Genomic DNA, 18,916 nt, shown 5'->3' with positions numbered 1-18,916 from the left:
TTTTAGTTTGCTATTCTGCCACTTTTGACTAATTGAGATGATGAGGATGAGTGATGACATGATGTAATTAATAAAGGGAAACCCATGCCCAGATCGGGACTTAAACCAGGGCACTTGGCATCATGAAATTCAACAATGTAATTCTGAAGTAAACTGTTAACAGCAATGATGGTGACAGAAAAAAACTTATGGGGATTCAGCCATATTTCATATGCTCCTAATACCAAGCAAAAATGCAGATTTCGGCTAGAAGACCAATTATTTCTCTTGTTTACTGGAGTCGTGGACCGGTCAACTTGGGTGCATCCGCTCCCTCAGGCACCGACACTGTTGGTCATCCAGAATGATTGCACATTGAGTATAAAGGTGACAGTGTTCACATAAATATGAAAGGATGTGAAGAATTTTTTGATTACTCTTCACAGAGTGAAATGCTCACCATTTCCTCACAGCAGGGTCCTTCTCAAGCTCATCCAATCCCTTCTCAGCACTTTCAATGGTCTTTGCCGCCAGTTTCTCAAAATGTTCACTCTCTTCCTCAAGGCTCAAAGGTGGCAACGATCCACTGTCATCAGCATTCACAACAACATTAGTGTTGAGAACCTTGGAAGACAAATAAGACAAAAAGTCATTATTTTTAAACATACCAGTCTAATTATTATAATCATTATGTGTGTTTATGTACAGTATCTTGTCTTTCAGGATAACAAATTCCAGTTAATCCAATATTTTAACTGAACGTCAGACATAATAAACAACAAACAAGATACAGCATGACTAATTTTGTAATAATTACATCAATAAGACTTTTATGATAATGTATGAAAAATTAAATAATAGAGATTAACTCTTATTCGACAGTAATTCACATTTTCTTAAAAATGTACAATATAACTATTTAGAATTATAAAAATACTCACAGTTAATACTCTTGAAATGGATAATAAAATGCTGTAAAAATGTATGGATTGAGTCGCATGAAAGTATTTTAAACTTTAAAGCTACTCTGAAGAATAGGGCCAAGTGACAATTTCCTTAATAGATCTATTGATTTCAAAAAAAATTCTGTGGGTTTGGGATATTGTTTTCAAATGGCACCCACTAACAGTTTTACTCTAATATATGGGCTGTTGTGAAGCTGAATATTGTACAGTAAAACCACGTTAATCTGGACTAATGGGGGCGGATAAGTTGACCAGTTTAACGAAAGTCCAGATGAACTGAAATAACCTAAAAGAACAGTAGAAAGTGCATTAAAACTCCATTTATAGCAACAAAAAACGTTTATTATGGTGTATTTAAAGGGCATAGGCCTAAATACACTATACAAAGTCTGCGGGAAACAGAATTTCATCAGTGGTTTACTGCCTTTTCTTCGGGAAGTTGTCTTGTTGACTTCTAGCCACATTTAAAACTTTTTTTTTCCCTGAAACAAGCAAAGTTCAGCTTATCAGGGTCCGAATTAACGAGGCTCTACTGTACTCTTCAATCCAGTTTCAAGCAATTATTGCAAATATTAGGTTTAACGTACCACCACAATCCTGTGATCAGAAGTAGCATGCTACTTGTAGCATCGCTACATTTTGAAAATTGTAGCTGTAGCAAAGCAACAAAATTCCTTTAGTTGTAGTGAAAATTTTGCTACACCTACATTTCTTCTCAGGATTTTAAGATAGGTTTTGAATGTGGCAACAGCATAAAAAAAAATCAACAATAAAGCTTACTATTGCAGGAGGTTCCTAAAGACAAAGTCTATTACATGGAAATATGGATAATCTAGAATATAAATATCCTGACATCGCAGATTATAGATATCCACGTAATGTATTTCATTAATATCTGAATAATTTTAATATCCAGATAACTAAATGACATATATGAATGTATTCCAGCTAACAGCTAAGATTTTTTGAGCTGCATCTCTATTTTTGGGAGAAACACGCCTTCTTTGCAACACCCCTGGAAGAAAAATGTCTCTGAAACAAATCCTGTGGATATCCATTGTGTAAGGGACAGCAAAATGTCATTAATTACTGCGTAAAATGCAACTTGCAATATAAAAACAAGGGATCCATTTTCCACTACAATGACAAAGCAATAGTGCCAGCAATCAATGGATCAGTATGTTATCAGCATTGATCATTGTCAATAATAGATCTCACAAGCAAGAAATTATTGTAACAAGAACGATAAACATACACTTTCTGGAATTACAATTATTTTCGTCATAATATTTGTTCACAAATTTTAAAATTACAATACGTATAGAACATTTGGGTTTACACATCAGTTTCCTCAATATTATTTATAATATTGTAAAGAAACGTACGAGTTATTTACTATCCTGCAGAAATGACAGGAATGTACAGTCTCCAAATTTATGGATTTTTCCTACTTTTATGTCGCTCTTCTGTAACTTTCACTAATTATGAAAATGAGGATGAATGGTTTATTTAGTAATTATCTCATCTATAGTCGCTTTCTGCCACTTTTGGCTAATTGTGAGAATGACGAAGAATGATGAGCAGTGTGGGGGAATGGAGGAGCAAGAGGATCCCATCCTCTCAACTAGACATCTTTCCCAGTTTTAGTTGTGAGTCCACTTTATGCACAGATAAGCTAATCGAGACTGGATCCGAACCACTATGTGCTTCCGCCAGGTATCGAACCTGGGGCCCTTTGATCACAAGGTGACAAAATTTCGACTGTGTCTCCAGGGAAGCGTTCTCGACAGGATAGGGACACTGAGGGACGAGGTCCTCCAGCCTCCTCTCGCCACTCAGATGTATCACCCTCTCTCCTGGCGTACTTGGCATCGATTGCTAATCTAGCTATAATCTTACCAGGAGCGGTATTGTCCCAACGGAAAGGATGAACGGAGGATGCAGGTGATGGTGGAGATGTAATTAACCTTGGTACCTATCTTGAAAAAGCAAGGTGTGTTTACTGTTTGGATGTTTTCTCTATGTATAATATTTGTATCAGAACAAAGATAAGAACGAATGAAAGAATAAATACTATGAATAAATTCAAACAACATATATAAATAATATAGAAAATAATAATGAAAGTGATATGTCAGAAATGATTGACTTGTTCAGTCATGGTCCTTAGACCAATTCCAATGATGTTTGCTCTAGTAAAAGCATTTAGGACATCACAATCACAATTTAGAATCCCTTGTCCTTGCTTAGCAACATATAATAGAATCTGATATGATATAAAATATAATAAATAATATGATGATTATATAAGAAATATAATACAGTATACGAAGCACAGAACGTTGATACATAATTAAGATTAATACTGTGGATCCTTAGATCCTTTAGCCTCCCAAAATGAGGGGAGTTGCTAGACCGGAAGATGGCTTCGTCTTCAGTCTTCTTTCTTCGACTTGGAAGAAAGAAGACTTCTTCCACATCTAGAGGTTCCTGGACATCATCCAATGGCTGAATGTAAATTTCATGACAGATCCGTGGATGAAGTTTCGCCAGTCCATGGTCCATTTCCAGGCTTCTTGGAGTGATCACACTCAGGATCCAGTTACCACACTTTACTTTTAAATCTACACTTAGGGATACTCATACAGCATTCCACTAATAGAATATCCATTGAGGTCCACTAAGGCCAATTGCGGACCGACAGGAAACTTACGTAAAAGATCGCTCCACCTGTTTCTCATTTATACAGTACCACAGAAGCATCCCCCAGGTTCTAGCAAACATCCCACCCTCCCCTTTGTCAACTAACATTCTGTTTAAGGGCTAAGAACATAACATTGATAAATATTACATTTTTATGGAAAGTGATGTATCAACATGGTGGGTGTTTTGAGTGCCCCACTGGCCCCGCAACTGTGGATGTCTACTTTTTTTTTACCTCAAATTGAATGGACACAAACGTGACAAGATGCAGGGGTCATATTTCGGTGGTGTAGTTTTCAAAATTGTTGTACATAAACTTTTAGTGGAAATGTCAGTTACAGAAGAATTGTTTTATGTTAATGATGGATATCAATCATAATTATCTAGATATTCAGAAAATCTGGTTATCCATCACGTTCACTACAATTATCATCCTTGAAAGAATCAGCGAGATATATATTTTTCATTCAAAATACTGCCTTCATATCATTCTATTAAAAAATGAAATATTTATTCTCAAGAAAAATATGTTGATACATAAACATAAATAATCCCATCAAATTTTATTTGTGTATAGTTGTAATCATTAATTAGAGTAATACCTTAATTGCATTAATCTCTCAAACTTGAATTGATATGCCACTTACATAGGTACGTTATTCTCAAACAATAGTAAAAATAAGTTACTGAAATACCACTGCTATCAAAATTATCATGATAATAAAGAACAGAATCTATTTTCCAGTTACCCCAACTACCATACTAAGGACTTCTTTTGAATATCCATGTGGTTGCTTTTATGTGTATAAGTAGAACCCACGAGTAGCGTAGTGAGCTACTTTTTGGTAAATGTAGTTGCAGCTGTAGCGAAGCTACATTTTGGAAGAGTAGCTGTGGCGAAGCTACTTTCACAATGTAGCGTTCTGATCACTGCTACAATCGTAACTCCAGGGTATGGAGCCACGAATTACCAACACTCTGCTCCTTGCTCCGGCTAGTCAGTTGGAACCACGAGTTCTTACCCAGGGATCGGTATTAAGGTGATCCCCAATCTTCCAGGTACGTAACCACCGAATTGCAGAAAATCACATCAAATAAATTTCAAATATTTTATAATTTAAATGTCCAAAAATTTTAATCACGAATCGCACGCGTACATACTTATTCACACAAATTAAAAGTATAATTTGTTGGGTCCTGCTTGCTCGTAGGCAGTGATAAGCAACGACAGAATCCACGCACCACTTTCACCGTTAATAGCAAGACCTCAACTGCTCACCCAGGCGTGAGGCACAGCATAACAGATTGTTCTTTTATACAATGCCAGCAAATCATAATGTAAAACCAACGCAAGAAAAACTGATAATTTATATGACAGATCAATTCTAATTAGCGATAGTAAGCTTAGGTTATGGTTGGCAGCAATTAAGAATGCCAACGTGGTACTGTTTGACCAGCGATCCGAGAGCTCCAGTTGGCAAAGTGCCAAGAAAAAGGGGAAGTTGGCGATAGGAAGGCAGGCGGGAGAATGCCGCTCGCGGTTGCACGTCAAACAGTGTTACCAATCTGCGAGGATGCTTATCCACCAGAACATAAGTAACAAAAACCGAGGGACATACACAACCATGCCGTTTGTCCTTCTTACAGTTTAAATAGAAGGATGGTAGGGTAAAGAATTACAGTTTCACTTATAGGGGCATCGTTAGAATGGGGGTCGGGGGTCGCGCCCTCTCCCAAGATTTTGGCAAGAAATAAAACAAAAAGAAGAAAATGTCACTTCAACAAAATAAACACATGACGCAAGTGAAATGTTCGTAAAGATGATGTGCAACACATAAGCATACAGAAAAACAAACATTTGAATGACGTTGTGCAGAAAATTATGTGAAAAAATGTGAAATAGCATACCTTTTGTGAAAGTAGTTCAATCGTCCAAGTCATCCGAATCGGAAGCTGACTCATGACTGTCATTTAAATTGATCACCAGAGGCTCGCAGACTTCTTCGATTATTCCGTCTCTGTCCCAATAAATATTTTGCAATGAAGACACATGAGGGCAGTGTTTCTTCCACTTTTCGATTGTGACACTGTTAATCGCCTGTTCAGAGTACATCAACAGATTTGACATATTTGTGTCACCAGTTACGTTGCGATCGCGAATAAATCTTTTCACATCTGCCCACACATATTCAATGGCATTAATATCGGATTTTTTCCAGGGAGGGGCAAGGAAGGTTTTTTTCCAGGGGGGCAAACAAGGCACATTTTTCCAAAAATAGTGCTGTTCCCTAAAAACACATTGCTTAAATTTGAATTTATGGTGATCATGCAATAATTAATACATATTATTGTGGCTAAAATGAAATTATATGTGCGAAATAGATAATTTTTGGTTGATTTTCATTTTTCAGGGGGGGCGTCCCCCCCTTGCCCACCCCCCTTCCGGACACCCATAGTGGTGGCTTGAAACCAAATACGGGTCCAGTCGGCTTCCTCTGGGGTTGGGTCAAAGATGCCGAACTGGCGCTATATTCAAGACTTCAGCTTTTGTAAAGACGTCTCTCCACGGCCAGAGCACTTCCAATATCGTGTCAATATTCTCCGGTTGGCAACATTGCTCTCTTTCCCCACGTGACACTCGCGCTGCTCGCGTTTCAGAGAAGTGGCTCCGCAAACTCCCCCAATTTACGACTGGACTCTTCTACTTCGGGCATGCGCAGAAAACTCGAGAGCTCTCGGATCGCTGGTCAAACAGTACTTTTGATGTAGCCATATACACGTAGCATCATTCCCCACTCCTAAAATAAACAGCCAATAGGATAACACTATATTATTGAAAGCGGGGGAGAATTACTGTGCTTTCATGTTACAATATTAAACTTTGTAGAAATAAAGAAACTGTTGTTATAAAATAATTCATATTTGCCCTTGCACATAAAATGATTAAATAAAGATTTAGTTTATGGATTTATAAGGAAGACTAAATTACTTCAATCTTGTCCATTGTTGAACACATATCAGCATTAGGAAGAAATGTATTTAACTTGTGCTTAAACAACAACATTTGCATGAAAGATAGAAATAATCATAGCCATCTTGGATTTGAGAAATAATGAAAACATTACATAAACTATATAGGATAATTATTAGCCTATAAAACCTAATATATGTTGCAAAATTTTCCAAATAATATAATAACATTTAAGATAAAACATAACTATATACATGAATTATGAAAACAATTAAGCATATAAATAATTTAATGCAAGTTATTAACTTGAAAGTACACGAATAAGATATATTCCAATATATGAGTGCAATTTGGCTAACATGGCGGTCGTTACATAGGACAGAAGTATTGAAGGTTTTCTGTTTATTGGAAGAGGTAAAACACCCACACATTTTTTTAAAAAAGTAACAGGAACAGGAAAAGTGGGAAGAACAGCACAGAACAGAGAACAAGCTAACCTCAAATCAGGTTGAAGAGAAAAAAGAAGACAATGGCTTTCTGAATGTACCTTCTCTTCACTCCTGCTTGGAATCTCTATACCTCGCAGGCGGCGCAGTCTCTGTTCAATTTCATCTTCCACTCTTGGTATTTGAGACTCCAGATCCACTTCTTCTTGGAACTGTTTTATTAAATCCCCTGCTTGATCCACAGATGTCCGTGTGTCAGGTTTCACGAAGAACTACAATGTAATAATAAAAAAGAATATAAAATGCTAATTGATTGACACTTGTTCATGATCATCTTTTGCCTTTTTACCAATATCTGAAGAGTCCCATGGACTCTCAACAAATTTTTAATAATCACTGACCAACTGAAACTAACCAGTGGGGAATATTACATAATCATACTTCACAAAACAAGTATGGCATCAGTGTGGGCTATTACAACTTGTGTTATCACTATGCAGCTTTAACTAGTGTGGTGAACTCTGCTGGCATTAAGATTATTTACCAATAATGAACTTGGATTGGATTTGAGTGAAATCACTCAAAGCATTTCGATATAGAACATGAAAAATCAATTTTTCATACGTTAAGGTAGTTCCAAATTCTGATGATACTTTCAAGTCTACACTACATTTTTGCAGATGAAGATAAGACACTCTTAGCAATTTGAGGACACCACTTAAGCTATGGTTTGGCAATAAAAAACTTTGAAATATGGTGCATAGTTAGGGAGTGAGAGTCATCAAGTTTTGACTAAGAGAACTGCAGTCAAAATTGCATCTTTTGACTTGAAATTTTCATAGCAGATGGATATTTTGGAGGTCAGATCTTGTATTACATTTGGACAAAATCAGTCAAGACTTACAATTTTGGACTGTTTGTAATGTAATAAAAAATAATTCTGTAAATCAATTTTGTTATTCAGCATTGTTCTTCTGCCACTTTTGGCCAATCATGATGATGAGGATAAGTGACAATATGATGAAACTGATGAAGGGACACTCACAAAGAAGACCTATGCCCAGGGTGGGTCAAAACCTCGGACCCTTGGCCAAGGTTTGTTTACAGAGGGTTGTAAGGTTCACAATTCTGACTTTAGTTTGGTAAATTCATAACACTGCATGAAAAAATCTTAACACCACTCCCAAACAGCACATTTTGAAAATATTGGTTAACCAAAAGGATAACAGCATAGTCTGCAAAAGTGTAATATACCGTCAATGTCAGACCTCCTAGGGCAAACAATTGCTTAATTTTATACCTTAAGAAGGCAGTTGGAGAGTGAACGCCATTTACGGTCATATTAATTGTCAATTCTGTTACTTTCGAACCACCTTAATCACAGAGAACTTGATTGATTGACTCACAATATCAGCAACAAATCTAGGTTCAAGTCCTTGCCTTGGCATGGATCCTCTTCCTCCTATGTTCCCTTTCATCAATTTCAATTATCATTCGTCCTCATCATCGCAATAAAAGGACATAAAATAAGCATGCAAACAATATTACTTTCAGATGTTTCAAAGGAAGAGTCGGGGCTGGTGACCGACTGTAGCCCCTCAAAACTTACAACTTCCTTTTTTTAAACGTGTAGATTTCGAATGTTTTAAGGTACTGGAAAGTGATTTTAACATGCAGAAACCACAAATAAGTGAGATATTTACCTTCGAAATGTGACAATGGCAGGTTGAATTCCTCGCAACCCGCACCACTTTCGCAACTTATTTGAAGAAATTTTCGCCATACACACACGAAATCATTGAAACATGTACAACGTTAATCCGTAATTACTATCATCATGATCTAAATCTTCAAAAAAATGGTCCTCCCGATTGCGAGTGGTAGCGTCGTCACCTTGTAATCAAGGGGTCCTGGGTTTGTTACCCGGTGGAGACACATAGTGGTTCAGATCCCACTTTAAACTGTAGGTCCAGTCCCAATTAGCCTTACTGTGAATAAAGTGGACATCAACTCAATCAATCTTCAAAAAATTATATACATACATTGAAAGCATACAGTTTCCACCCCGTGGTTGCAGGAGTGAAATGTGTCAAGTGGCAGATAAATCACATAATACTCACCACGTACAGAGCACATGGCCTGTACATAACGTGGGCACGAGGAGCACACTCATAGCATGAAAATTAAACATCTTTGTGTTATGACGTCAGCTTGGTTTAGTTCCATTACCATGAAAAATAAATTTGCAATGTATTTATGCTAATGCCAACCCAGCCAGAGGCAGGAAACAGCGAAGCGTAACCTAAGTTACGCTAGGTAGGTTTAGTTCTATTACCATAAAAAATAAATTTGCAATGTATTTATGCTAATAGAACCAAATCTAACAACATAGGCAATCCTCGCCTGACGTATGACCGAGAGGTTGCCATAGTGTGAGATAAGGGAGAACCCCTTTGGAACACGAAGGTGTATGCCTTTCGTGTGATTAGGAAGACCCGGTCTCTGATGTTAATCACGCACAATCATACACATAAAAGCGGTAATTACTCACTTGTAACGCATCTCCGCTAGCTAAAAACAACGACAAATGTTCATATGAATGATAATCTTCCTAACCCACTAAAAATTTTCACACTTTTCATGGGAGTACGAAGGGTCACCATAACCGGGAGAATCTACTGGCAATATTACGAAGACACACCCTCCATTTTACTGAAAGGTTTGATTTAATGCTTTCACTTAACATTGCACACCAAAAAGGTGAATAAATATGGTCTTGAACAATGATATGGGTTAAATGTGACTGAATAAGGACATTTTTATAATCTGTGCTAATCTTTTATCATAACAATACTGACTTACAACACATGCTAAATGTTTGTAGAATAAGAATCACCTGTGTCTGTTGCCTCATTCCATTTCCTACGTCTACATCCTTCAGTTTAGCTAAACGCATAGCTACTTCACCATCTGTTGGAGTAGACTGCTTTCGTTCTTCCTTTAACTTTTCTAAGCGTTCCACAATTTCTTTGTCTTCCTTAGACAGCCCACGCTTCAACCTCTGAAGTCGTTGATTGTGTACATAAACTGTGATTGGTGGACGAGAAGGGTCTTCTAGCGAATCCAATGCTCTGAAATAAATTTATATTACATATACATGGAGTTGATTTGGGGTGCATGGTCCTATAAATTCCCAATAATGGTTGCAATAGTAATTCTTTCAGCTCTAACTTAAATTTGATTACAAAAGTTCTTTTAAATCAGAACAGGACAGAAACTTCTCAAAATGTATATACTTAAAAAGCTCCTTGGTCTATTATTTGAAACTTTTGAGTACCAGAACATTTATAATTTACATCAATTTAAAAACAGAACCTCTAAAATAATACTATTCTCTAAATTCAATGCATGTATGTTCATATGTTCACAGTAGAACATATTACAAGTTATCCTATATGATGCGTATAGTTTTCAAAAACTCGTAAACCCTCGCATTTTGGCTTATCCAGCATATGGTTTTCAGATGAAAACTAAGATAGGAATACAGGCCACGTGATGAATATCCATTTCTGTTGACAAACTAACCTGATATCTTGTGTGTCTTCTGTTACGTTTTCCTGCTGTAGCATTTTGAAGCAAGCTTTGCAAACCTTTTGTAATGACAACCCATGTTTTGGAACAACAGCTTTTTGTTTAAGGCACTTCTTGCAGTAAGAAAACCCACAGCTTGCACAACTCAGCTGTAAAGAAACATTTCCAATCATTAAGCGGGTGATAAGATTCTCTGTACACGTATAAAATACCTCTAAGCAATATTGGTTGATAACATAATCAGAGAATAAGTATTTACTATTTCTTAAATAATACAAATGAAGATGCCTCGCCCATTAGTTGGTGAATTCTTGCAAACTCAAATATTAAAACGAAACAACATATAATTTCAACTAAAGGTTTCAACTTACTTCTTTGTTGAAAAGGGAAAACGAAGTTGCACATCCGTGGCACGACATTTCGAAAGAACTGATTAATAGCAAAATTAATGCATAATGTAGAATCACTACTTAGTTCGCAGCACTTGGTTTCCTTCACAGATTACTCACATGACAACAAAGAGAAACAGCAATGAGTAATCCCTGTAATCCTATCGGTAGGACAGTTCTGCACACAATTTCCCTCAGATATCATGCTAATGATTCGGAAAAATCGGGAAATTTCTAGGGGTGTGCGGGCGCGGGACAGAATTTTCTTCGGCATCCCCTCCCGCACATAGGCGTGCGCACGGAGGGGGGGGGGGCAAGGAGCGTCCGTTACCCTCTAATACTCTCAATTAGAAATTTAGTGTACAGAAATCTTATTACATTACTAAACAATATTATTATCTTTAAAAAATAAAGTATTTTTAAGTCGACGAAAGTTCCAAGCAATTACGGCGGGTTTATTTCCTATGTAATTGAACAATCTCATTTCGTTCTCCAGCAAATTATTTAATATTAAGACTCACACATTTTATTCGTTAGCCTAGTTGCGTTACACCTATATGGTCGCAGAATATATTGGTTACACATTAGAAATGAATAAATTATGTGTAATCATTTTGAATCTCCTGTACCATAGAAAAGTTTCTATGCCTGTACGAAGTCATGTTTATGTGGAGAGGGACATGTTAAAAATGGTAAGGGCAACAGATAACTTTTGTGCCACGAAAGCTGGAATTCTTTTAATAGAGTGATATTCGGTGGAACCGGACGCGAGATTTTTTTTTTTACAAACAGCTATGCTACAGCGCCTTGAATAACGTAGTGTGGAAAACGATCCAAGAAACTGGTCCCCGCGACTGATGAGAACATAGATGGCAGTGCGATCACAATCGGTGCTAATTTTCTCATGAAAGTAATGCGGCTTTGTTAGTTTTTGGAATATATTATGTAGATTTGTTTGTCTTGAAAGGCGGTACGTGAATTGACGGAAATAGTTATATTTGTGGAGTGATTTGCATTCGAAATGGCATTAATTTGGAAAGAAGAGTAAAATAAAATAAAATGAATAAATAAATAGCATGCGTGCGTAACACAAGAAGAAACATCGCAATGTGATACGGACGTCAGGTCTTGGACTGTGTATTAGAGTTTTTTTTTCTATGTTATTAGAATATAAATAGTATCCTGAGAGATATTTCATACCGAGGCGACAAACCACAAGTGTCGCTTGAAAGCGAGCAGTCGGTAATCAATGCAGACTTTCGAACAGTAGGGACACAAGCTATGACTGCACCGTTTCCTCAAGGAGATTTTAGACCAAAGCGACACGCGACAAATGATACGAGGATTTCACACCAAAGCAACACGGGTCCTTCGGTCGAAGGCAACTTTCATACCGAAGCGACACATGTTGCTTGGAAAGGAGCCAATCAAGAGCAACATTTCACATCCTAGCGGCATGACGGGAAGCACAGACCAGCGTTCGGTTGGTGAAATCCTCAAGCGATAAGTGTCGCGTGCCGCTTGTCGCTTTGGTGCGCAATCTCACTAAAGCAAGACACTCATTGCATGGCGTATGCGCGAACAACAAACCACGGCAACATGTTGCAAGCTATTGAGGAAATGGCCCAGTTTGAGCGACGCAGAACCGACACGTGTGGTTTATCGTGTCGCCTAGATCTGTTGTTGTAATGTGCGGTTGATCGTGTCGCCTATGTTGTTCGCAAGCAACGCTTGCTAATAGACAGAAGGCACCATGCCGCTTGTCACTTAGTTCGGAACTCCCCCTGTAGCGCGTCGCTTCGGTCTCAGCACCCTTCCCGACCGAAGTAACAAGTAGCACGCGAATACGCCATTTGAACGTGTCGTTTGCTGTTTGGACCCTCATGTGCAATGAATGCTATTTTACAGTCTGGAAGTGTGTGTCACTAGTGTGACAGTGTGAACATCCCGTGTCGCTTGTCCCATTCCTTACACTCATGTCGATGGCACTAAGAAAGTTTTGTGCGGTTCCCCTTGTCGTTTCATGCAATCATCATTATCATCATCGCCGCGATTAGTTTAAAGCAGTAGAATTGATAACACTTCCCGGATATTAATTTATTCATAACGACGCGCAGCTATTGTTATTCTGTCATTTTTAATTATGATTAATGGCTTTTTTATTTCTTATCGAGGGGTGACGCTATTGTTAATTAATCAAGCGCCACGTGTCGGGGTGGGGGAGGATATGAGTCATCGATGTCTCATGCGCACGTGTGGGTTTGGAATTAATGGTTTTCCATTAGTACACAAAAGATACTATTATGTATCCCGTTTTTAACCTAACCCTATTGTTAGACTTTATATATGCGTTACAGCCGGATATGAGTCATGGGAGCCTTATGCACACGTGGGAGTTTGGAATTAATGGTTTTCCATTAATGTACAAAAGACACTATTATCGAGTCCGTTTTCGGCATTTTGCATGTCCCACTTATGCTTTTTTAAATGTGTTTCAACCGGATATGAGTCACGGATGATTTATACAGACGTGGAGCTGAGTTTTAAGGGTTTTCCATTAGTGCATAATATATACTATTATGGTACCCGGTTCCGGCCTATTCTAACCCAAGGAACCCAGTTCCGGCCTATTCTAACGCAGTGTATGCTTTTTTATACGACTTACGCCCGGATATGAGTCAAGGCTGATTCATGCAGTCGGGGTACTTGAAGTTAATGCGTTTTCAGGACACGTTTTTGGCTATTCTAAGCCAATTGATGGCGTCACTCGAGGTTTGCAGGCGTCGATGACGTCATGAGTGGCCATTTTGACATCGGTGCTGGATTATATTAGGTATAATTAAGGATCTGGATTTATCCGGATTCAACCGGTCCCGATGCGATCTGGGGTAGAAGATATTATAACACAATATATGGCGTTAGCCTATGTTCGCTTTAAAGGCGAAGAAATTGAACGATGTAGCCTATATGAAAACTAAGTATACGGGCAGAATGCATGTTAGGCCTATTAATAATAATTGCTCTTAAAAAAAGGGAAGAATACGGTGACCGCAAGAAACTTCTACTAGGTGGCGGACGAAATTCGCACCATAAAAGAAGAATATTTCCCCCCACCCCCAACCCCAAACCGCGAGCGATCATTGCCGGCCGAGGGTGAGAAAGGGTCTCCATTGTTAGCGGCCCGCCTACGGGAACTGTATGGGATAATAATTTGTAATGGAAGTCAGGTGCCGCCAATATTTTAACACGTTTGTATTAATTTTTTTGAGGTTCCAATTTTATTTTGCGGAAGTAATTTACGCTGCTTTTTCTTCCGCCTTTTGTAACATTGCAAAGACTATTTGACCTAAAGCGTAAGGAATTTGGCTGAACTAGTAACAGTCAGTCCCAGTATCTACAGGTTAAAGTGGATGCGATCCACTATTTGCCCTTATTTCCACGGACCCTTTGATTATTGCCTTATAAACAGCAGGATTCACGTAAAATTGACCAGATGTTTTACTTTTAGGGCCAATATTTCACATTTTTCGCGTATTTTTACTCAGAAAAAGCTATTTGAACGATTCAAGCAAAAGTTTGCATGGCAATTTAAAACACACAAACTGTGTTTCTTCAACTTTAGCTGAAGTTTAGGTTTATTTTTTACTCTAATACCACAATTTCATCTATTCAGGCTACATTTTTTATTAAATTTTGGACTCACAAAGACATTTTTTCAACTTTTAACTTGTTATTTTAAAAGTTTATTTCCATTTTTTACTCAAATAACACAATTTAAGCTATTCTGCCAGGAGTGTTTATTACATTTTGCACTTACAAAGAGATGTTTTTTCAACTTTTAACTTATTATTTACAAGTTTAGGCTTATTTTTTACTCTAATATCACAATTTCATCTATTCAGGCTACATTTTTTATTGCAGTTTAGACTCGCAAAGATAATTTTTTCAGCTTCTTTTACTAATTTTTCTATTTATTGCCTTTTGTATCTTATATTTATTAATTTTTAACTTTGAGTTTTGTTCTTTATTTAAAAAAATTCTCTAATCACTAAGGAAGAAATACTTTTAAGTAAAACTTTAGCCACAAACTTTATTATTACTATTGTTATTATTGTTTTTTTTATGTAGCTGTTGAATGTTGTTGTTAGGGTTTATTGACTAACACTAAGCTAATTTTTGTTTGCTTCGTAGGAAAGTTTGTTTATTTTAGAGTTTCATCGGTATATTTTTACTGTTAAGGTTGGTATTGTTTCCTAAATATATGAGTAGGGTTCCATATATTTTTGTTCTTGCATGTTTTTCATATGATGCATGAGAGAAAGCTTGAAAATTTCGATCTCACATAACCGTCAACCTTATGTCAGAGTATTTTCGAGTATATTTTACACTTATTATGTGCCACTAGAATATCACTGCTTGCTTAATTTTTAAGTATGTTGCGCAGTTATTGTATTTTTTGCTTTTGCTTACTAGATAAACTGTACGAAATGTTTAATACTTGTTTTTTTTTGCACTTATAAGAGGCCAAACTTTTACTGTAACTAAAATTATTATGTGTCTAAGGACTGAAACCCCTTTACCAAGAGAACTATAAGTCTAAAATATACTCGAAAACGGACTCGATAATAGTGTCTTTTGTACATTAATGGAAAACCATTAATTCCAAACTCCCACGTGTGCATAAGACTCCCATGACTCATATCCGGCTGTAACGCATATATAAAGTCCAACAATAGGGTTAGGTTAGGTTAAAAACTGGATACATAATAGTATATTTTGTGTACTAATGGAAAACCATTAATTCCAAACCCACACGTGCGCATGAGTCATCGATGACTCATATCCTCCCCCACCCCGACACGTGGCGCTTGATTAATTAACAATAGCGTCACCCCTCGATAAGAAATAAAAAAGCCATTAATCATAATTAAAAATGACAGAATAACAATAGCTGCGCGTCGTTATGAATAAATTAATATCCGGGAAGTGTTATCAATTCTGCTTAAAGCGGAAGAAAAGAGACAGTTAATATCAAAAATACAAATGCTTCATATCTTTAAAAGAAATGATGATGATGACATGATAATAATAATGAACCTAATTCATACACAAAAATTTAGTTGCCAAGAGCATTCCACGCTTATTTTTTCTCCCGTATTATTAACGAAAGTATGACGATAACAGGACGTGGTCGACTGTCTAGAATGTTCGTTAATATCTTCGCGACCACTGTACCAAATATCATAGCAATTATCACATTCATAGGAATGCTTCATGTAAAAGAATCAGACGTTGCAGCGAAAACTCCATTTACTTCCATTATAAGCAGACGAATACTATACCGCATTTGTTACAACCTGTCCCGGTTCCCGCGCTAGCTGATCGCTGGCTTTATTCCGTGCTGGGGAAAATCAAAGCCAGGCAGCCAATTAAAATACGCAACGTGGCAACAGCGTCTACGTAAGCTCCTCTCTTCCGGCTTCCATTCGCTCCTCGCTGCCCAGCAGACGATTTTTTCCTCGTTTCTCATTGGCACCGAAACTGTCGAGCGATCCCTAGTGCGGGAAACGGGACAGGTTCTAACAAACGCGGTATAAGCACCGGGTCCAACACCAGCGCCTCTAGCGGTATCATTTTCGATTGGAACCAGCCAGAGAGCGCAGAACCGTGCCGTTTTCCACACTACGTTATTCAAGGCGCTATGCCACATCTAGGGAATTATCCAATCAGATGCGAGGATTTGTTTCCCGCGCGTTTCTGTCGTCTGCACCTGAGGTCCATTCCCGGGTAGTTCTGTCGTCTGCCATCCAACTTACAAAGGATGGTTCTGGTGAAGGAAGAGGTTATTTTAACTTTGCAAGTGATATCGGCAATGGCAAAGAATCATAGGCGTGCGCTCGGGGGTGCAAGAGGGAACAGTTGCCCCTCCCCCAATACTCTTAGAATTTTTATGTAGAGGAATCTTTCCACCGTTGTCAAATAATACGTATTAAGCTCTGATAGAAAATAAATATTTTCAAGCGGTCGTAAGTTCCAAGCCACTCCGGAAGGAGGGTATTATATCCTATGTAATTGTACTATCCAACTTCGTTCTCTAGGATTTTTGTCTTTAGTTATTAACACTCCCACATACTTTATTCGTTACTTGTGTTACCTCTAAGTGTTTGCAGAATAAATTGCCCATAGATTGGAAATGAATAGTGGCAATTGGATGCCGAAACTGGGGAGGCCATAGGCGCCTATAGCCAGAATTTTATTTCGGGGTGGATCATCCCTTATCAGCAGACGCCATCTAAAAGCGCAAGAGTGGGGAGGATAGAAGCCCCGAAGTTGGATTTCTCAGTACATTACAACTAATTGCTTAATCCTGCTAAGGAAGTAAATTTAATTACCACCAAACACTATTTAAATTAGATATTTGTAAAATTCAGGGGGGGGGGAGTTCAGCCCTCGAGCCCTCCTCCTGGCTACGTACCTGGTTGGAGAAGTGTCAAGAACAGTTTAGTTTTTCTTCGTAGACAAGGTTTAGCATGAAGAGGCAGGCCATAGTGCGGGGTAAAAACGCGCGTGTGTGTGTGTGTGTGCTCTTTCTATTTTTGTATTCCTTTCTGATTTCTATATTGTTTTTTTTCTTTTAGCCTATTTAATATTTCTATGTAGACTACTAACTTCCATATACCAAAATTGTGTAAATATGGTCAAGTCACTGGCATACGTAGAGGGGGCTGGAGGGGCTACACCCCCGGAATTTTTTAGAAAATATAAAATCAAATAAAGGCAGTTTAGAAGTCGGGGAAAAAACGTAAGATGACCACAGATAACCATTTTGTGTCTCAATAACTTTTAAAAATAAAGTATAAAATGATAATTGCAGCTCATATCCCTTGAAAATAAACCAACAATGGACCATCACCGAAATTGATTTACGGCGATGTATTCTATGATCCAAGAAAATATTTAATCTCACTCTGATCAATAAAGATTAGGTTCATGGCACTGAACCCGCGTTCACATGGTACAATTTCAATTGACTTCACAAAATTATTGAGTGAGGTGGAAATGTGTTTTGGAGTTTCTTTGTAGTTATGAAAATCTTTAATAGTGACGCACACATGCTTTCGCTTACATTAAAGTTCACCTAACATGTTTTAGATAAATGAATTTCTGATATGCGTATGCAAGTAGTACAGAAAATAAAAGTTCTTGCCTTCGTTCTCTATCTCACACGCACGGAGAAAAATTTGCTAGAATACACAATAGTTTACGAATTCCATACAATTTAACAGAACAAGATTATTTTATTTCTTTAGCCCATTCATATACTTACACTTCATATCTATTAGTTTTATCCAGTGACGGCGATTGGGTTATAAAACTGCTGGAGCAAGGTATCAAAATCGGAGGAAAGGGGTGGGGGGCACTTTACTTTCCCCTTATACATAATGTTTAGCAAAGTGATGGAGCAAAAGTAGCAAAAGTGGTGGCAACTGCCCCTCACACACCTCATTCGCCGCCACTGGTTTTATCTCATACCACCTGCATAACATTTATGGTTATTTCTTAAGTGCATACCAAAAAGCGAAAACGATCTTGCGCAAATATTTTGAAAACAATCACCGAAATCGAACCTATCATATTTACTTTTCCATTTCATAAGCTACGACAACCAAAGTGACATGTGTTCATTCCACATGTAAATTTCTCTTCCACTGATGTATTCTTCTTCGATGCTTTATTAAATGAATAACAATAATTTTATCGTACCATAGCCATGCAGCCGAAAAGACAACGAACGAATACTGCGCCACCAAGCGTTATTTCCCTGAAGCTAGATTTCTGGCTTGCTATTGGTCGAAACTCCAAGATATGGCA

At 37.7% G+C, this 18,916-nt stretch overlaps 1 protein-coding gene across 5 annotated transcripts in view; it reads right to left on the bottom strand.

Moving 5' to 3' along the window:
* The window catches only part of LOC145985879 (abscission/NoCut checkpoint regulator-like), a 438,255-nt gene that overhangs the window by 33,703 nt on the left and 385,636 nt on the right, over positions 1-18,916 (bottom strand). For 4 of the 5 annotated variants that reach the window (XM_083120003.1, XM_083120006.1, XM_083120004.1 and 1 more), the window contains 4 exons: positions 10,650-10,804; positions 9,961-10,195; positions 7,166-7,336; positions 440-603 (listed from right to left, as the gene is read on the bottom strand). In XM_083120003.1, coding sequence (XP_082976129.1) covers positions 440-603; positions 7,166-7,336; positions 9,961-10,195; positions 10,650-10,693 — 614 coding nt within the window. In that variant the 5' untranslated portion in view covers positions 10,694-10,804. Of the gene's footprint in view, positions 1-439; positions 604-7,165; positions 7,337-9,960; positions 10,196-10,649; positions 10,805-11,026; positions 11,159-18,916 lie in introns of those variants that run through there. The other variant, XM_083120002.1, reaches the window with a different exon arrangement.

The sequence above is a fragment of the Lepisma saccharinum genome, chromosome 3, assembly GCF_977018435.1.
Source record: "Lepisma saccharinum chromosome 3, izLepSacc3.1, whole genome shotgun sequence".
Classification (NCBI taxonomy): domain Eukaryota; kingdom Metazoa; phylum Arthropoda; class Insecta; order Zygentoma; family Lepismatidae; genus Lepisma; species Lepisma saccharinum.
This window is presented reverse-complemented; position numbering and strand designations above follow the sequence as displayed.